This window comes from Oncorhynchus mykiss, chromosome 13 (assembly GCF_013265735.2).
Source record: "Oncorhynchus mykiss isolate Arlee chromosome 13, USDA_OmykA_1.1, whole genome shotgun sequence".
Lineage (NCBI taxonomy): Eukaryota > Metazoa > Chordata > Actinopteri > Salmoniformes > Salmonidae > Oncorhynchus > Oncorhynchus mykiss.
Window position 1 is genome coordinate 38,022,460 of NC_048577.1, and position 21,157 is coordinate 38,043,616.

Here is a 21,157-nt window from a genome sequence, read left to right on the forward strand (position 1 = left end):
GAGAAACTAAACCATCCTATCTAATCCTGTACTACTAAGAAAAGAAAAAAAGAGCCCTACTAACTTCTATAAAATCCTGCATGCTCACATATTAGGGCTGCAGTCATCAAATAGTAGGAGTTGAGTAAAATAGTTTGGCAGAATTGCTGTGAATAGAAAAGTACATTATACTTTACTACAATAAAAGAAAGAATGGACTTTTTCGAAATTGTCTGGATATAATTAAATATCTCTAAAATCGTATTTAAATGTGGCTATTTCATTATGTGTGACCAGAGTGAAACATCAATGTTACGCATACATTGTGCAGGACGCATATGCTGAGGCAGTGAAGAAAGTAGAGGAAGATAGGGTCAAATGGGATGGATCCTGAGAGGAGTAGTGTTACTAGTAGATCTGTACCAGTACAGAGGGATAGACCAATACGTGATATATGCTTCAGTAAGATATTATTTTTTAGCTTTTATTGCAATGGTTATCAACTGTACTGGAGGGATGGAACGTAAATCGCAGAAAAGTGAGGTTGTGGTGTCACCGGCAGAGAGGTATTTGGGTGTGCCAGACTTGACGTCAGAAGAGTGGTTTGTTGAGTGGTGTCCAGTCCTTTCAGGCTGTTGGCCTGAGGTAGGACTAGATATATTTAAATAGTGAAGTAGGTGGTGGATGTTTTTGAGTGTTTGGTTGGATGGTAACGGTATTTGTTTGTTTATTTTTATACTCCATTCTAGTAGGATGCGGTAATGCATTTATTGGATGCCCACCTCCGCTAAACCTCATTAAAGAATACGTATTTACAATTAGCAGTACCCCACATTTGGGGGAATTATGCATTTTAAACAGGGGATCAAGGGTGTAATCATTAGTCCAAACAGTTGCCTAACGAAATGAGAGTTTATTGGACAAATTCAGGTAAGTCCCTCCCATCTTCGTTCTGTTTGCTTCCCTTACAAAAAATAAAACTGCACTGACATTATCCTTATAACGTTACTAATCCAGTTTCTTTATTTACGTGGCATCTGATTTGTTGCAGAATACAAACCGCTCCATTTGGGTTGTCTATACATCTTCTAAATTGTATCGACATTATTTTAGCTATTTTCCAATGTATTTAAAAAGCAACTTCAGTTATAACTCATTCATACATGAAGATCTAGCTGTAATTATAGAACATGGTTTCACTGCAACTGCTGTATAGTGTGATGTCTGATGGTGATAGTAAAGTGTAAATACAGGATATTTTACACAATTGACTGAGTATAGATTTCCTCAATATAGGTTATTGAAATGTCTTTCACATACTTTGGTCCGCAACCTGTCTGTCCACAGCTAAATCCACAATAAACGACTAAGTAGTGCTGTTGCTTCTGATTGGTGAGCCAGTTGACTACGATTTTGTTTTGCCAAAAAGAAAAGCGTTTCAATTAGCTAGGCTTAGGGCAACGCCATATTGACAATACCACTTGATACATTTCTGCAATAATGTCGAAGTAGGTGTCCGTTTTTTTGTGTGCTATTTTACAAATAATTGATATATGTTCTTGTCATAGTTGGTAAAGATATTGATAGCATCGTGCAGTTTCTTTGCTAGCTAACGTTAGCTACAGTGCACTATTATTAGTATTCAGTTAGCACATATAGCTAGCATGCCAAATACAGCTAGCTTTTTGGCTAGTTAGCTAACAAAAATACTTAGCTAGGTGAAATGACACTGCGTGGTAAATTTGACTAGATACAGGTATGTTAGCGTATTTTTGTTAACTGACAACCTCGTTCGGGCAGGGACTTTTGACAGTTTACTTAACTTTGTTTGAGAGTGACCAGGTAACAAGTCTGCTATCGTCTTCTAGTCGACTAAAAGCGGTTTCGGTTGTTCTGACGTGGGAGACACGATCTGGGACACGACACTTTCTTTAGTTGGCCCCATATTTATACCGAGGTGTTATTTTACAGGGTTATTTATTAATCAACATTTGACGCGAGAGATGGCGCACACGGAAGGACTGGAAAATGCCATGGGAGAGTGTTCAGGAAAACCAGGGTCGACTCTTGGCCTGAGAAGTCGACCATGCTCCAGCGAAAGAGATGGCCAGGTCCGCGTTGTTAAAGCCTCGCTTCAGGAAAGACTCGGACCTTACGAGCCGGTGTTGACCTACCTACAGTCCGTTCTGGTGTGGGAAAGGCCGTTTCAGAGTGTGCTACTGTACACAGTGGTCAACGTTGTGTTCTGGTAAGTTTTTGAGAAATTATAAATGGTATAGCAGTGATGACAAGCATATTTGTATAATTCATGACTTACATAAATCATATCCAAGTACAGTAATCATATCTACTGTACCATCAGAAGCTTTTGCACAACGAAAACGTCTCCCATCAATTTAAGATAAGACAGATGGCTCACCAGAGCTGCTATTAATAGACCACCAAAGCACCACTGTGCTTCTGTAGGCAGCATTAGAAACAGCATCTACTCTGGGGGTTGACATTATCTTTCAATAGAAATAGGCCTAGTATGTTGAATCTGCAACTACTCTAGTTAAGCCTAAATGTTAAATGTCTACAAGGAGTGTAAAACAGAATCTGTGAAAGGTATTAGTGATGTGACAATAGTAAATGTCCTATAAGGCAATGTCCCCCTACAGAGTCGATGCACTTTGTATTACAGAGTCAATATCCTACATGTGCCATTGCAAACAGCCACCATGTCCCCAATCAATCGATGTCAAGAAGTCAGCCTGCTTAGTGTGGTGAACTAATAGTCTATATTATTGCCCAGAGTGATACATCGTAATGCATGAAACGACACAAGTCACATGTATTTTGGGGGAGAAGCATACAGGAAGTAAGCCCATGCTAACAGTACCAGTACTGGTGTGTGGTATAGGAATTGGAAAATTCTGTTGTGTGTGTTTTAGTTTGCACACAATCAATAGACATGATTACTAATGGGTATGTGTGTACTTTTGACTTTAAACAGAGGTCCCTAAGAAATGGGGGCCAGGATTTCGTTAACTTCTGAATGTGTTCTCTATCTCAGTACTACTAATAAGAAGCTGTATGCCATGCATTATCAGCCAATAGTTCTCTCATATTTAATGATGTAGGTTATCAGCAACATTTCACTCAGCTGTTATGGTGGCCACTAACTGTCTTTTAGATGTGTTAAACCAAGTGGTAATGGAGCCACATGTAATAGCTGCCATCTAGCTATCCATTTTTAGGCCAGTTGTTTGCATAGATAGATTACATAATCCTGAATTCCAACACTGCTTTTGAAACCAATACCAGGCAGCTCAATTAAGGACAAATACAATTTTATTTGTTACATGCTTTGTAAACAACATGTGTGGACTAACAGTGAAATGCTTACTTATGGGCCCTTCCCAACAATGCAGAGACAAAAAAATAGATAAATAATTGAAAAGTACAACACGTAAAATTAATAATAGATACGCAATGAGTAACGATAACTTGGCACAAGGTGTACCAGTGCAGGGGTACAAGGTAATTGAGGTAGATATGTAAATGTAATTAGGAATAAAGTGTCAGATAGTAAACAGTAGCAGCAGCGTATGTGTTGAGTCAAAAAGTTAGTGCAAAAAGGGTCCGTGCAGATAGTCCGGATAGCTGTTTGGTTAACCATTTAGCAGTCTTATGGCTTGGGACTGGAAGCTGTTCAGGGTCCTGTTGGTTCCAGACTTGGTGCATCCGTACCGCTTGCCATGCGATAGCAGTCTATCACTTGGGTGGCTGGAGTCTTTGACAATTTTTAAGGCCTTCCTCTGACACCGCCTGGTATAGAGGTCCTGGATGGTAGGGAGCTCGGCCCCAGTGATGTACTGGGCCGTATGCACTACACTCTGTAGCACCTTGCGGTCGGATGCCAAGCAATTGCCATACCAACCGGTGATGCAGCCAGTCAAGATGCTTTCAATGGTGCAACTGTAGAACATTTTGAGGATCTGAGGGCCCATGCCAAATCTTTTCAGCTTCCCGAGGGGTAAGAGCTTTGTTGTGCCCTCTTCGCGACTGTGTTGGTCTGTTTGGACCATGATAGATCCTTTGTGATGTGGACGCTAAAGAACTTGAAGCTCTCGACCCGGTACACTACAGCCCCTTCGATGTGAATGGGGGTGTACTCGGTCCTCCGTTTCTTGTTGTCCACGATCAGCTCCTTTTGACTTGCTGACGTTGAGAGGTTGTTGTCCTGACGCCACACTGCCAGTTCTCTGACCTGCTCCCTATAGGCGGTCTCATCGTCGTCGGTGATCAGGCCTACCACCGTCGTGTCGTCAGCAAATGTAATGATGGTGTTGGAGTTGTGTGTGGCCACACAGTAATGGGTGAACAGGGGGTGACTAAGCACGCACCCCTGAGGGGCCCCCGTGTTGAGGTGCAGAGTGGCGGATGTGTTGTTGCCTACCACCTGGGGGCGTCCCGTCAGGAGGGAGGTGTTCTGTCCCAGGGTCCAGACTTAATGATGCGCTTGGAGTTCACTGGCATTGACGTTGGGCACTGGCGTTGAACACGGAACTATAGTCAATGAGTAGCATGTTCACATAGGTGTTCCTTTTGTCCAAGTGGGAAAGGGCAGTGTGGAGTGCAATATAGATTGTGTAGTCTGTGGATTTGTTTGGGTGATATGCGAATTGGAGTGGGTCAAGGGTGTCTGAGATGATGGTTTTGTGAGCCATGACCAGCCTTTTAAAATAATTTCATGGCTACAGATTGTGAGCGCTATGGAGCGATAGACATTTAGACAGGTTACCTAGGTTACCTTGGCGTTCTTGGGCACAGGGACTATGGTGGTCTGCATGTAGATATGACAAAATCTTATTTACAATGCTGGCCTTGCAATGGGAAAGAGTATGTTTGCCTGTTGGTGAGCTCGAAGTGAATGCAGTTCTCAACCTTTGTTGTCTTCATTTGAACTAATGTCTAGATTGCCTGCTGTCTGACAACATTTTACTCAGGAGGTGACAAACACAGGAAACGCCTGTATTCAAAGTTGAGTTCAAAGTCACATGTACACACAAACTATCACCACAACATTTGTGGTGACGGTCTTTTCCGTTACATTCAGTCAGTAACCAAGGCACCACACACAAACATCTGAGTCTACATAACTGCCACTTGCACGGGAGTCCACAGTGTATGTTTGTGACATCTCAAACAAAAGGAAACGTCAGCTGTTGTGAATCTGACCTTCTGTTCCAGGTTCTTTGCCCTGACCTCGCTGCGCCTGCTCTTCCTGCTGTCCTCTGGCCTGCTTGTATTCATCTGCGTTGATAGCTGGAGAAACAAGATCTGGCCTGAGATCAGAGGTGAGGAGGATATAGTACATTATTTCTGGGTAGTCTGCTTTATTCTGCACCCAACGCCACATGCCCCACTGTGTCTTGGTCTGTCCCTTCTGAGTACCTCTGCCCAACTGTGTTAATTACACCTGACTTGGTTCTTAGATCCAGTCCCTTATTCCCCAGTGTCATACTACCCTTGGTGTGAATACCCTACTGGTCCTGGTCTGTACTATTCATTAGACCCTGTATAATGAATGATATCCTTTGTCATGCCTGTCCTCATTTAAACTCATGTGGTGTAGAGTGTCCAAGTGTAGTGCATGTAGGGATGTGGATTGTTGCTAAATGCGGGTGTTAAGTGCATTTTCTGTCTCTTCCCACAGTTAAAAAACCTGATGAGTCTGAAAATGAAAGGTAGGCCTACGTCTTAAAAACATATCATTTGTATCCTATCGTCACACTCGGGTTGGGCAGTGGTCACAGAGAGATGATGTCACTGTTGTTGTACTCCTATCTTGCAGCTGGGGCCTGGTGCAGCCAGGGTTGCTCAGTGTTCCAGAGCTGTGTCACTACATTGCTGAGGTCTGGGTCTCTGTGCTGGCCTTCACATCCAGCCGGGTGCAGTTCAAACGCCAGAACCCTGGCAAGGTGAGGCCTTGGCACTCCCCTTGTACTAGTATGAAGGGTCTCCTATATAAACCCTAATACAATATCTTGTCTACTCTCAGCCTACTGTGAACATACAACTAATCAGTAACTTGACCAGTTGAACCCTGTTTGTTGTCTCTAGTTCTGCCTCCTGACCTGTGCCCTCTTGTCCTGTCTGGTCATGGTTGGACGGTACATTCCTGGACTGGTGCTCTCTTACGCTGCGGGTGAGTACAGTGAGAGACGACCCGCCTACCCCACCCTTCTGTTTCCCAAACACCATCCCCATTCAGAGCTCCCTAATGGTGGAAAGCTGGCTGCCCTTGTTAAAAATGCATGGCTGGTGAAACCAGATCTGTGTCCCCGGCACCAGGGTTCTATCTGTGAGGTGATTACTGCCTGACTGGGCTGAGGCAGGCAGGAAGGGAATCAGGAAGAGGGGGAAGCAGGAATGGAGGGACTCAAGGGGAGGCGGGAAGGCAGGCAGGCAGGGAGGGAGGTCAGGCTGAGATGCTAATCCCCACACCTCTAACCAATGTAGAGCGACCGATCTACTGGAGAGCCAAGATCAGGGAGGCCTTGCCAGGGCCCTCTGACATACTTAACAATCTCGTGGCTGCTAGAGCTCCCACCCTTTGTTTCGTTCTCTGTTGAATGGCGAGATTAGTTGGGCTCAAGCCCATGGGTGTATCTGAGTTGAGGAGAGCAGCTCGGAGGCTGGGGATTGGGTGAGCCAGAGCCTAATAGCACAGATGAATGCGGCCATGGCTTTTTATTGTTTGTTTATGCCCAGTGATGTTTCCACTAACATTAAGCCATTCTCTTTTGTCCCAGTGCTGGTTGTTCTGCTGTGCCCCCTGGCAGCGTACCACCGAGTGTGGCAGCGTGTGTGCGTGAAGCTGGAGCCAGCCCTGCAGTGGCTGGACTTCAGCGTTCGCGGGTATATGATGTCAAAGCCCATCGACAACCAGTGTGAGTACAGCGTGTGTGTGTTACCTGTTCGTTTGTGTCTGATAGTTGCATTGGCATTGCTACAGTTTGCATGGACAAACCTAAAAAAGTGTATCTCCTTCTACCTTGACTGGATCAAGGGAGTAGCTCAGTCATTGTAACCTGTGGTCTGCGTTTGTGTGTTTTGCTCTGCAGTCCTCCGCCAGCCAATTCGGGGTGCAGCATCTGGTGATGACAGTGAGGAGGAGCTTGCTGCATTCTGCCCGACGGTAATTCACCTGATGTATTTCACGTGCAGTCCAAAAGCATAGTCCGGTTGTCATCTATCTGACTGTTATGGTTATAGAAATGGGCCTACTTGTTTCCTGTGTTGGTTATTGCTCAGTAAGATGGCCAGGAGTGGCATATGTAGCGTAAGCCTGCAGCTGGTCTCAGATTTACAATAACCTGACCCCTTTAGAGATAAAACAAAAAAATAGCAGGCCCTCTCATGTCATATAAGGTCACATCATCTGTGACATATGGACTACATTCAAGAGGAAACATAGTATATTATGAATGACTAACACGGTTCAATGTCTTTCCTTTCTTTCAGTTTGACGACGCTATAGTGGCCAAAGAACTTGCGCTGACGGACTCTGAGCACTCTGACGCTGAGGTCTCGTACACAGACAATGGGACCTTTAACCTGTCCCGTGGCCAGACTCCTCTCACAGAGGGCTCAGAAGGTACAGTACGCACCCACCCGCTGAGCCTGCACCTCCAGGCACACATGCTCTGGAGTCACAAGAATTAGAGCCAGATCCAATGTAGGTAGTAGGGATGTGCATCGTTCCATTTCAAGACGATTGGATACGTATCTAGATACATGGTCTACCATACAGGAATGATACGTTTTTAGTTTGACACTTCGTTTTTGATTAGATTGATGCAAACACATACATTTTCCATTTTAATTTAATATCAGCTGCTGATGGAGATCATGAGCTGGGCCTCTCTGGGCTGGATCTGTCTGAGCTGGTGTGTGTGTACAGTGCATTCGGAAAGTATTCAGACCCCTTGATTTTGTTATGTTACTGCCTTATTCTAAAATGTATTAAATCGTTTTCCCCCCACAATCTATACACAATACCTCATAATGACAAAGCAAAAACAGGGTTTAGCTTCTTTTTTTATACAAATTTATGAAAAATAAACTTATCACAGTTACATAAGTATTCAGACCCTTTACTCAGTACTTTGTTGAAGTATCTTTGGCAGTGATTACAGCCTCAAGTCTTCCTGGGTATGATGCTACAACATTAGCACACCTGTATGTGGGGAGTTTCTCCCATTCTCTGCAGATCCTCTCAAGCACTGTCAGGTTGGATGTGGAGCGTCGCTGTACAGCTATTTTCAGGTTACTCTAGAGATATTTTTTGATCGGGTTCAAGTCCGGGCTCTGGCTGGAGCACTCAATGACATTCAGAGACTTGTCGCGAAGCCACTCCTGCGTTGTCTTGTTGCTTAGAGTCGTTGTCCTGTTCGAAGGTGAACATTCGCCCCCAGTCTGAGGTTCTGAGCGCTCTGGTGCAGGTTTTTATCAAGGTTCTCTCTGTACTTTGCTCCGTTCATCTTTCCCTCAATCTGACTAGTCTCCCAGTCCCTGCCGCTGAAGAACATCCCCACAGCATGATGCTGCCACCACCATGCTTCACCGTAGGGATGGCAAACTCCAAGCGGGCTGTCATGTGTCTTTTACTAAGGGGTGGCTTCCATAAAGGCCTGATTGGTCACCTCCCTGACCAAGGCCCTTCTCCCTCGATTGCTCAGTTTGACAGGGCGGCCAGCTCTAAGAAGAGTCTTGATGGTTCCAAACTTCTGCCATTTAAGAACGATAGAGGCCACTGTTCTTGGGGACCTTCAATGCTGCAGAAATAGTTTGGTCCCCAGATCTATGCCTCAATACAATCCTGTCTCGGAGCTCTACGGACAGTTCCTTTGACCACGTGGCTTGGTTTTTGCTCTGATATGCACTGTCAACTGTGAGACCTTGTATAGATAGGCGTGTGTCTTTCCAAATCATGAGCCCCACCAGTTTTTTTTGTGTCCCTGTTTTGCATGTTATTTTGGCATTAATAGGTGTCACATATCAGTTTGCAAACAATTGTTGAGTTAATAAAGCCGCATACAAACATGGTATTTTTTTGGCTTCTTGAGTAAGGCAGCTCCAAAATGCAGGTGTTTCAGGCTAGCTCAGTGCTTTCTGTGGTGGTGGGGCAGCCAGCGGAAAATACGGAGTGTAGGGGTTGGTAATGTGATTGGCTCAGTGTTCCATCACTCATAGGGACACTATGTCACTGCAAAATCTACGAGTAGAGCTCGAACATTCAAGACCCTTGGGTGCTGCCACAGAGTTACTTTAGAAATGCCCATCCAAGAAGGCTCAAGGTCATTGGCCACAGATAAAATTATGTTATATCTACAGTAGCTTTGATTGGACTGATCATGTCGACATCATACTTTAAAAAACTTAGCTAGCAAGCTAGCAGTCATCAGCATGTGTCAAGTCGACCATCTACTGGCAAATATAGTTTTATCTCCCACTTAGCTTCTGAAATCACTGTCACCCACTAATTAACTTGTCATTTTTACAGATTAAATGTTTGGTTCAGGAATGTGTCCATATTTATCGTTTACAAATTGGCTATGACATAGCCAATGAACACAGCTTTTGGATTTCACCCCCCCATCTCCAAATTAAATGGTTTTGACCATTTGGAAGTTTAGTGAGCTTTATTCCGGTAAAACAATTTGACAGTGCACATAAAACACAATTTTCCACAGTGCATAGATAATAATAACATAACAAATTACATAGGTTGTCACTCAACTAATGAAGCACAAGACATTTTAGCTTTTGAATGCTGAATGTGCTGCGCAGATGTGCAAGATCACGAACAGACTGCTGTCCTTTCAGCGCACGAAGCTGGGCACAGCACGCGAAGCAGTCGTATGTTAAACATTTGAATCAGGGACCGATGCGTATCTGAATTGCAGCTAACATTAGAGCCTGTATGATAGGATGATGTCATAAGGCACTGCACTGTGTTTTCTGTACTGTGGCATGACTGCCTACTCAGGTGATTGTCTGTGTTTTAAATGACAAATGACATTCCAACATCTTGAGCCCCTTCCTCTCCGTTCATCCTCAGATTTTGATAGACACAGCGACAATGAGGAGTCGTTTGCACGAGACCTCAATGACTTCCCCTCAATCAACCCAGACGCCACCCTGATGGACGAAGACGACGACTCATGCATCGGGCTGCCCAGCCTGGGTCTTCGGCCTGGTCGGACTGGCCCCCGAACCACGGCCGAGCTGCTGGATGTGGAATCCCACCTGGACTCTGACCAGGACGACCTGGACGAGGAGCTCTCCTTTGGCGGCCTCCCCCCCGCTTCTGACTTCCTCGGAGGTGACCTGGCTGGAATCATCGCTAGCAACATGATTCAGGCGGCACTGGCTGGTGCCATGCAGCCTCGTCCCCCTGCCGCCCGCAGAGAAAGGGTGGGGCCCACCAGAGCAGGGGCCCATAGGGGCTACCGCAAGCAGTCTAGCTCGGAGATGGACACGGACTTGGACGGAGAGGACTTTGAGATGCTGGACCAGTCGGAGCTGAACCAGATGGATTCCTTTGGGGGTGCAGGAGGACGGGGAGGAGGGCAGGGTGGGAGACAGGGGTCCAGCTTCCTCTCCAACCTACTGGGGAAACCCCAGTGAGGCTCCTCTACCGGTGCATAACAATCAAACTAAGTCTTTGTGTGTGATTGAGTGGTTGGAATGTTTATGGCTTGTTTTGACTGCGTGTATGTGTGAGTCATTTTAATCGTAGGATCCAGCAGCCAGGCTCCTGATTGGCCTCAGTTGATATCACTGTGAAGTACTTCTGATTTCTTTATTTTTCTCTCTCACTTTTCATTTTCTTCCTTTAGTCTGTAGCTTGTATGTGTAAGCCACCATCGTTCAGAAAGTCTTCTTTTGCAGGCTGAGCAATAGGAAACTCAAAGTATAAAACCTCCATCTGTTTTTGAAACAGCATTACGGAACCACTTCTCTGTACTGTCATCCAGTATGCCCTAGTGAGTAATATGTTGTTGTTTTTTTAAAGTGGACCACTAGGTTAGTATACAAACTTCCTAAAATGCTAGACACACAGGGCTATTTAATATGGGACCAACTTTGACATTCCTATTGATTAGTGAAATTTTACTACAGCAATGACCTTGTTTTTGAATAGTTTTAGCAATATCTGACTGGTACTCTCTTTTAGTAAAAACGACTGCTTTCATTTTAAGATTCTCTAGTCAAGTCAATATTAATGGTGATATTTTTTTGGGATCATTCTTGATTAAGACATGGATTTGTTTTGAGTCTGAAATCATTGTTTTAAAGACAGGGGATTGGCATTTTAGTTAAATGTGTTTTACCGAATGTTTCTTCCCACACCATTAGTCCTGTTTTGTTTGCTGTACTTCTGGGTAGATCCGTGAACTTAGGGTTGCCTCCTGTGTTCCCCATGTGTCTTGAATGAGCAGTCATGGGCTAGTTAGATCTTTTTGTCTTTATCATCACAATAAGTCACTTTTATCAAGTTAACCTGTTCCTTGAATCCCTTCTCCCGGGCATTCCCAATCCCTGTCACCATCTTCACTCATTTTTGCCGATCCTTCTCCGAGGATAATCTATAGAATAGACATTCATATGTAAGAAGTACAGAATATAAGCCTTTAGTTTAACCTCTAAACTCATGCATGAACCACATTTTGTTAAACGTCTTAAGAAAATCATCAGGAAAATGTGTTTACATTGATGGGTGAACAAAATGCTGGTATACAAAACTCAACCTGATTAGCCTTTTTTGAAAGTGTGAATATGTAAAGGAAAATATGTACAATTCTTGTCTTTTAAACTAGGGTGCAGTAAATGTTAGCCTAGTCTTTCTTTTTGTGTGTGTGTGTGTGCAGGTCAGCATGATTAACATGCGATGGGCAAACAAGATCCTGCTGCTTTTGTCTTTTCATGGACACCATCTAATAAATAGGAGTGATTCTTCTTGGTCATTGAAACTCAAATGACTCAGATGGGTTTTGCTGACGTAGCTGGATCAAACAATCAGAAAGAGACTATGCTGGTTTATATATTGCCCAATAATGCGATTTGTGTTGTATAGAAAATCATGACTGTGGGAGATTTCATACAATAGAACTTCTGGATCCCCCTGTTCATGGAGATGGCCCAGAAAACAGAATCGGTCTGATCTGAAAAGGTTTGGGATTTTAATTAAAAAGAGTGAATGTACATTACTTATTTTGGACCACTTTAGTTTAAATTGGGGTTGTTGCAGTGTCGCTTCATGAAGACTGCCAGGCAATTCTTCATTCTTAGTATTATGTTCTATAAATGTGTTCAGTACATTTGTTTTTTTTCTCTCTGACATTGGTTTTGATGTGCAAATCTTATTAAATATGAAGTCTGGATTAAATGTTTATTTTCTTATTTCTAAACAATGCAATATTCCACAGATCCAAAATCACAATTTTGAAAATTTGACATCCTTGCAGGCAGATTCAAAAATTTAAAAAAATTCACTTGGGACTTTTTTTCTTCTTTTTACCGACATTTGGCTGGTTGCTGGCGCTTATTTCATGCACTGCTCAAGAGTCCATACCCAAGCTGTCCCAGGCGGTCTTGCACAGAGGCGGAGGGTGACGAAAACAAGCTTCTGTTTCGTTATGACGTAGGGAAAGCCTGGACACCCACAATGCATCACGGCGCGCAAAACTCGAGATCTGTCAATAAGCACAAGTTAGTTAGCGATAGTTTATAGTTCACGGAATAAAAAAAATGAGCAAAAAAGACAACGGAGGTATGAGTTGTAATCTTTTATTTTACCAGGTTGCTACATTCATTGCGTCTAGTATGTTGCCAAACATGACAGACGTTTTCCTAACCGATGTAGCGAACGTTAGCCAAGTTAGAAGCAGTACAGCAAGCTGACACTCACCTGCACTGATAAATCCATACACCAGCTAGAAGTTATACAGGTCACTGTTTTTGTTGACAGGTTTAACAGTCATATTTGCTTACCTAAACGAGAAGAACCGTCCTTACAGTGCCCAAGATGTCTTTAACAATTTACAGAAGCAGCACGGCCTGGGAAAGACGGTGAGAAAGGCTAAACTGTTCTGAGCCAGTGACATGATTTTCAGCATACATAAACTAAAATGTATATTTGATTACTCATTCCTATCCTGGTAGGCTGTGGTTAAAGCCATGGAACAGTTGGCACTGGAAGGGAAGATCAAAGAGAAAACCTATGGGAAGCAAAAGATCTACTTTGCTGATCAGGTGATCCAGGCTGAGTATCAGAGCAGCACGTCAATGCGTACTGTATATGTTGATGGAAATATGTAGCCACTGCTGATCTGAATCTTTTCTGTTTTGGTGATTCGTTTTTTTTCTCTCTTTGCTGCTAATTTCACAAGTATGTGGGGAATTTGTATATATATATATATATATATATATATATTTTTTTTTTAAATCAAAACTGTTAACACTTGTAAGCAGCCAGTCTTCCATTCAATAACCTTCATTCATTTTCTTTGGAGACCTCTTTCAAGTTTACTGTGAAATGAGTAGATTGGTTTGATCACCAAAACACAACATAATGATATTTCCTCAATTTAGTTATTTTAACGTACTCCAATGGCAGAAAATGTAAGAAATTTCAAAATTGCCCTTTGAATTTACATTACTGTAAATTACAGTACTGTTATCACATTAGGCAATACACTTGCACTACCCATGAACATTTGATGTTCAGTCAATTTTTATTATTTTCTATCCAAGCCTGACATACAGTACCAGTCAAAAGTTTGGACACCTACTCATTCAAGGGTATTTCTTTATTTCTAGTATGTTCTACAAACTATAAAACAACACATGGAATCATGTAGTATCCAAAAAAGTGTTAAACCAATCAACATATTTTATATTTGATTCTTCAAAGTTTCTACAATTTGACGACAGCTTAACACACTCTTGGCATTCTCTCAACCAGCTTCATGAGGAATGCTTTTCCAAGAGTCTTGAAGGCGTTTCCACATGCTGAGCATGTTGGCTGCTTTTTCTTCACTTGTTGGCTGCTTTTTCTTCACTCTGCGGTCCAACTCATCCCAAACCATCTCAATTGGGTTGTGGTTGGGTGATTGTGGAGGCCAGGTCATCTGATACAGCACTCCATCACTCTCCTTCTTGGTCAAATAGTCCTTACACAGCCTGGAGGTGTGTTGGGTCATTGTCCTGTTGAAAAACAAATGATAGTCCCACTAAGCGCAAACCAGATGGGATGGCGTAATGCTGTAGAATGCTGTGGTAGCCATGCTGGTCAAGTGTGCCCTGAATTCTAAATAAATCACAGACAGTGTCACCAGCAAAGCACCATCACACCTACTTCATGGTGGGAACCACACATGCAGAGATCATCCACTCACCTACTCTGCGTCTCCCAAAGACACAGCGGTTGGAACCAAAGTCTCACCGGTCTCCACCAGTCTAACGTCCATTTCTCGTGTTTCTTGGCCCAAGCATGTCTTCTTATTGGTGTCCTTTAGTAGTGGTTTCGACCATGAAGGCCTGATTCACGCAGTCTCCTCCGGCCGACAGAGATGGCCGCCTCGCTTCACGTTCCTAGGAAACTGTTATTTCTTACATTGGTAACCCAGGTAATCTTAGGTTTCATTACATACAGTCGGGAGGAACTACTGAATATAAGAGCAACATCAACTCCCCATCATTATGACCAGGAATACGACTTTCCCAAAACGGATCCTGTGTTTTGCCCACCACCCAGGACAATGGATCGGATCCTAGCCGGCGAGGCTAAACAACGTCGCCGTAAAAGGGGCAAACGAAGCGGTCTTCTGGTATACTACTCGCCAATGTTCAGTCTCTTGACAACAAGGTTGATGAAATCCGAGCAAGGGTAGCATTCCAGAGAAACATCAGAGACGTTCTTTGCTTCGCGGAAACATGGCTCACTCGAGAGACGCTATCGGAGTCGGTGCAGCCAGCTGGTTTCTTCACGCATCGCGCAGACAGAAACAAGCATCTTTCTGGTAAGAAGACGGGCGGGGGGGTATGCCTTATGATTAACGAGACGTGGTGTGATCATAACAACATACAGGAACTCAAGTCCTTCTGTTCACCTGACTTAGAATTCCTCACAATCAAATGTCGACCGCATTATCTACCAAGAGAATTCTCTTCGATTATAATCACATCCGTAATTATTCCCCCCCAAGCTGACACATCGATGGCCCTGAACAAACTTTATTTGACTCTATGCAAACTGGAAACCACATATCCTGAGGCTGCATTCATTTTAGCTGGGGATTTTAACAAGGCTAAGCTGAAAACAAGACTCCCTAAATTCTATCAGCATATCGATTGTGCAACCAGGGCTGGTAAAACCCTGGATCATTGTTATTCTAACTTCCGCGATGCATATAAGGCCCTCCCCCGCCCTCCTTTCGGAAAAGCTGACCACGACTCCATTTTGTTGCTTCCAGCCTATAGACAGAAACTAAAACAGGAAGCTCCCACGCTCAGGTCTGTTCAACGCTGGTCCGACCAATCTGACTCCACGCTTCAAGACTGCATCGATCACGTGGATTGGGATATGTTTCGCATTGCGTCCAACAACAACATTGACGAATATGCTGATTCGGGTTCATTAGAAAATGCATTGGCGATGTCGTACCCATAGCAACTATTAAAACATTCCCAAACCAGAAACCGTGGATTGATGGCAGCATTTGCGCAAAACTGAAAGTGCGAACCACTGCTTTTAACCAAGGCAAGGTGACCAGAAACATGACCGAATACAAACAGTGTAGCTATTCCCTCCGCAAGGCAATCAAACAAGCTAAGCATCAGTATAGAGACAAAGTAGAGTCGCAATTCAACGGCTCAGACACGAGGTATGTGGCAGGGTCTACAGTCAATCACGGATTACAAAAAGAAAACCAGCCCCGTTGCGGACCAGGATGTCTTGCACCCAGACAGACTAAATAACTTCTTTACTCACTTTGAGGACAATACAGTGCCACTGACACGGCCCGCTACCAAAACCTGCGGACTCTCCTTCACTGCAGCCGGCGTGAGTAAAACATTTAAACGTGTTAACCCTCGCAAGGCTGCAGGCCCAGACGGCATCCCCAGCCGCGTCCTCAGAGCTTGCGCAGACCAGCTGGCTGGTGTGTTTACGGACATATTCAATCAATCCTTATCCCAGTCTGCTGTCCCCTCATGCTTCAAGAGGGCCACCATTGTTCCTGTTCCCAAGAAAGCTAAGGTAACTGAGCTAAACGTCATCATGAAGTGCTTTGAGAGACAAGTCAAGGACCATATCACCTCCACCCTACCTGACACCTTAGAGGAATACCTACGTGAGAATGCTGTTCATCGACTACAGCTCAGCATTTAACACCATAGTACCCTCCAAACTCGTCATCAAGCTCGAGACCCTGGGTCTCAACCCCACCCTGTGCAACTGGGTACTGGACTTCTTGACGGGCCACGGCCAGGTGGTGAGAGTAGGTAACAACATCTCCACCCCGCTGATCCTCAACACTGAGGCTCCACAAGGGTGTGTTCTGAGCCCTCTCCTGTACTCCCTGTTCACCCACGACTGCGTGGCCATGCACGCCTCCAACTCAATCATCAAGTTTGCGGACGACACTACAGTGGTAGGCTTAATTACCAACAACGACGAGACGGCCTACAGGGAGGAGGTGAGGGCCCTCGGAGTGTGGTGTCAGGAAAATAACCTCACACTCAACGTCAACAAAACAAAGGAGATGATCGTGGACTTTAGGAAACAGCAGAGGGAGCACCCCCCTATCCACATCGACAGGGCAGTAGTAGAGAGGGTAGTAAGTTCCTCAGCGTAAACATCACGGACAAACTGAATTGGTCCACCCACACAGACAGCGTTGTGAAGAAGGCGCAACAGTGCCTCTTCAACCTCAGGAGGCTGAAGAAATTCAGCTTGTCAACAAAAGCACTCACAAACTTTTACAGATGCACAATCGAGAGCATCCTGTCGGGCTGTATCACCGCCTGGTACGGCAACTGCTCCGCCCACAACCGTAAGCCTCTCCAGAGGGTAGTGAGGTCTGCACAACGCATCACCGGGGGAAAACTACCTGCCCTCCAGGACACCTACACCACCCGATGTCACAGGAAGGCCATAAAGATAATCAAGGATAACAACCACCCGAGCCACTGCCTGTTCACCCCGCTATCATCCAGAAGGCGAGGTCAGTACAGGTGCATCAAAGCAGGGACCGAGAGACTGAAAAACAGCTTCTATCTCAAGGCCATCAGACTGTTAAACAGTCACCACTAACATTGAGTGGCTGCTGCCAACATACTGACTCAACTCCAGCCACTTTAATAATGGAAATTAATGTAAAAAATGTAGCATTAGCCACTTTAAACAATGCCACCTCATGAAGCTGGTTGAGAGAATACCAAGGCTACAAAGCTGTCAAGGCAAAGGGTGGCTACTTTGAAGAATCTCATAAAATATATTTATTTGTTTAACACTTTTTTTGGTTATTAGATTCCATATGGGTTATTTCATAGTTTTGATGTCTTCACTATTATTCTACAATGTAGAAAATAGTAAAAATTCAGAAAAACCCTTGAATGAGTAGGTGTGTCAACTTTTGACTGGTACTGTAGGTCTGGATTTAAATCATTGCATGCCTCATCCATGGCCTGAATGAGGGTGGTACTCATGGGGATGGCAGCATACATCTTCCACCTGTATGGTAATAAGGATAATCAAGTATTTTACAGTATTGTACTTATGTATTGTAGTGGTCCTGTACATGGCTCAGCTCATAAGTGTGGCACTAACAACAGAGTTGTAGATCCGATTCCCACTGGGGACACATACCAAAATGTGTGGACTTTTGTCACTTTGGATAAGTGTCTATGTAAATGTATATACACTGCTCAAAAAAATAAAGGGAACACTTAAACAACACAATGTAACTCCAAGTCAATCACACTTCTGTGAAATCAAACTGTCCACTTAGGAAGCAACACTGATTGACAAATGTCACATGCTGTTGTGCAAATGGAATAGACAACAGGTGGAAATTATAGGCAATTAGCAAGACACCCCTAATAAAGGAGTGGTTCTGCAGGTGGTGACCACAGACCACTTCTCAGTTCCTATGCTTCCTGGCTGATGTTTTGCTGGCGGTGCTTTCACTCTAGTGGTAGCATGAGACGGAGTTTACAACCCACACAAGTGGCTCAGGTAGTGCAGCTCATCCAGGATGGCTCATCAATGCGAGCTGTGGCAAGGTTTGCTGTGTCTGTCAGCGTAGTGTCCAGAGCATGGAGGCGCTACCAAGAGACTGGCCAGTACATCAGGAGACGTGGAGGAGGCCGTAGGAGGGCAACAACCCAGCAGCAGGACCGCTACCTCCGCCTTTGTGCAAGGAGGAGCACTGCCAGAGCCCTGCAAAATGACCTCCAGCAGGCCACAAATGTGTATGTGTCTGCTCAAACGGTCAGAAACAGACTCCATGAGGGCCCGACGTCCACAGTTGGGGGTTCTGCTTACAGCCCAACACCGTGCAGGACGTTTGGCATTTGCCAGAGAACACCAAGATTGGCAAATTCGCCACTGGCACTCTGTGCTCGTCACAGATGAAAGCAGGTTCACACTGAGCACATGTGACAGACGTGACAGTCTGGAGACGCCGTGGAGAACGTTCTGCTGCCTGCAACATCCTCCAGCATGACCCGTTTGGCAGTGGGTCAGTCATGGTGTGGTGTGGCATTTCTTTGGGGGGCCGCACAGCCCTCCATGTGCTCGCCAGAGGTAGCCTGACTGCCATTAGGTACCGAGATGAGAGCCTCAGACCCCTTGTGAGACCATATGCTGGTGCGGTTGGCCCTAGGTTCCTCCTAATGCAAGACAATGCTAGACCTCATGTGGCTGGAGTGTGTCAGCAGTTCCTGCAAGAGGAAGGCATTGATGCTATGGACTGGCCCGTCCGTTCCCCAGACCTGAATCCAATTGAGCACATCTGGGACATCATGTCTCGCTCCATCCACCAATGCCACATTGCACCACAGACTGTCCAGGAGTTGGCGGATGCTTTAGTCCAGGTCTGGGAGGAGATCCCTCAGGAGACCATCCGCCACCTCATCAGGAGCATGCCCAGGCGTTGTAGGGAGGTCATACAGGCACGTGGAGGCCACACACACTACTGAGCCTCATTTTGACTTGTTTTAAGGACATTACATCAAAGTTGGATCAGCCTGTAGTGTGGTTTTCCACTTTAATTTTGAGTGTGACACCAAATCCAGACCTCCATGGGTTGATAAATTTGATTTCCATTGATAATTTTTGTGTGATTTTGTTGTCAGCACATTCAACTATGTAAGTATTTAATAAGAATATTTCATTCATTCAGATCTAGGATGTGTTATTTTAGTGTTCCCTTTATTTTTTTGAGCAGTGTATTATGGCTATTACAGTTTTGTATTGGCCAATACAATTGTAGTAAAGCAGTGAAGTTTGGTGAAAAAGTGACTGATTTTGTGTTATAGTCAAATGAAAATGTATTAATTGCCTTTTTGATGATCTGTTTTGAGTTGTGAAAATGTACCACATAGTAATAAAAAAACTAACCAGTAAATATAACTACCAGAATGTCCTTGACTACCTACAGGCCCAGTTTGCAGAGGTGAGTGAGGCAGATCTGAAGGCCATCGACAGTCGCATCTCTGACCTCAGCACACAGGTGCAGGCTATCTCTCAGGGCTGCAGACAGCAGGACGCAGGTAGGGCTCCCCTCTTTGGCCCTATCAGCACTCTTCCCACACACTGGACTACCCGACATACTCTTATCTCTGATTGCAGAGCTGAAGGAGCTCAACAGCTCCCTGACCACAGAGGAAATTATATCAGAGATCCAGGAGCTGAAAGAAGGGTGTTCTGGTTACAGGGAGCATCTGGAGAAGATCAAGTCAGCGACCAATCATGTCACACCAGAGCAGAAGGAGATGGTATGGGTCACAATCAGACCTGGGTTCAAATACAACCCCCCCCCCCCCCCATATATTGTGCTCATGCGTCTTTCCTTCAGGTTTACAAGGAGAGACATCTCTACCTGAAAGAGTGGAAGAAGAGGAAGAGACTGGTGATGTATTTATTTTAGGGCTCTATTCCAGATGTATTGCTGACATGTTACGGATTGCGTGATAAAATGTAAAGGTTATTTCCGATCAAGCAGACATGCATCGTTTACCGTGAATGCAGTCTCCGCTAAACGCAGGAACATTGCCATACACGCTGTACTTCCCGCAATTTGGATTGAATAGAGCCCTTACTTGATCAAATCCGTACGAGTATTCGTGTCAGAGCAGGACAAACCAGAACAAATAGTCTGAATCTGTCTCTGCTCCTCTCAGGCAGCTGATATGATGGGTTCCATTTTGGAGGGATACCCCAAGACCAAGAAGCAATTTCTGGTAAGATGCTCTGCAAAACATACAGATCTACAGTTCTACACATCAATTCTATTGTCTTTATTTGGGAAACAAGATATTGTTCATCACCATGACAGAGGGAGACAAATGCCTATCATGTTTACTCTTATTTGTCAACCTGAGATGTCAGCATCTTTTTTTGTGTTCTCTGTTTAGGAAGAAGTTGGTGTGGAGACTGATGAGGACTGTAAAGTGACTATGCCAAGTACCTGACAGAATGTTGGAGGATCTTTTGTTTACTTTGACTTAAATGTCAATTCTGAGGGAGTATTATGCCATCAAAACTCATTTCAGGAGTAACTAATTACTATTTGTAATGTTTTGTAATAAAATACCTTGTACAGGTGTATACTTTAAAGTTTATTTTGCAATTAAATCATTCATACAAAATACTTCCATCAAATTCTTGTCCAAATCAGCAGAAAATATGTAACAGTAGACCTGATTGATTTATACCAGCACAAAGACTTGTCGTATAAAATTATCCCTTTTTAAAGTCTGGTAATTACACAGATTAAACATTCACATCTGTTAGGTTTACCAGAAGGTCCTGAAACATTTGGTACAAGTTCTCCTGAGCACATTGTCAAAATAAATCACCAAATTCTTCACATTACATTTGAACATTCTTGACTGT

General features: G+C 44.2%; 2 protein-coding genes across 6 annotated transcripts; both read left to right on the plus strand.

Annotated features, from left to right (window-relative positions):
• The first annotated feature begins 606 nt into the window (after positions 1-606).
• Positions 607-12,421, plus strand: LOC110486283 (reticulophagy regulator 3). 4 transcript variants are annotated; one of them, XM_036940989.1, is made up of 10 exons: positions 607-624; positions 1,951-2,227; positions 5,215-5,321; positions 5,681-5,711; positions 5,819-5,945; positions 6,088-6,172; positions 6,780-6,917; positions 7,092-7,165; positions 7,492-7,624; positions 10,091-12,421. In XM_036940989.1, the coding sequence occupies exons 2-10, from the start codon at positions 1,983-1,985 to the stop codon at positions 10,657-10,659; spliced, it is 1,509 nt and encodes a 502-aa protein (XP_036796884.1). In that variant the 5' UTR covers positions 607-624; positions 1,951-1,982; the 3' UTR covers positions 10,660-12,421. The 4 variants fall into 4 exon arrangements, with proteins under 4 accessions (XP_036796884.1, XP_036796882.1, XP_021413423.2 ...); XM_036940987.1 differs by lacking the exon at positions 607-624 and adding an exon at positions 682-909; XM_021557748.2 differs by lacking the exon at positions 607-624 and adding an exon at positions 1,333-1,487.
• Positions 12,422-12,628: 207 nt separating this feature from the next.
• Positions 12,629-20,910, plus strand: LOC110486286 (homologous-pairing protein 2 homolog). 2 transcript variants are annotated; one of them, XM_021557751.2, is made up of 8 exons: positions 12,634-12,805; positions 13,004-13,104; positions 13,198-13,287; positions 19,701-19,812; positions 19,892-20,037; positions 20,118-20,171; positions 20,443-20,502; positions 20,677-20,910. In XM_021557751.2, exons 1-8 carry the CDS (start codon positions 12,784-12,786, stop codon positions 20,731-20,733), a joined length of 642 nt encoding a protein of 213 aa, XP_021413426.2. In that variant the 5' UTR covers positions 12,634-12,783; the 3' UTR covers positions 20,734-20,910. The 2 variants fall into 2 exon arrangements, with proteins under 2 accessions (XP_021413428.2, XP_021413426.2); XM_021557753.2 differs by lacking the exon at positions 20,118-20,171 and having other exon boundaries at positions 12,629-12,805.
• Positions 20,911-21,157: the final 247 nt, after the last annotated feature.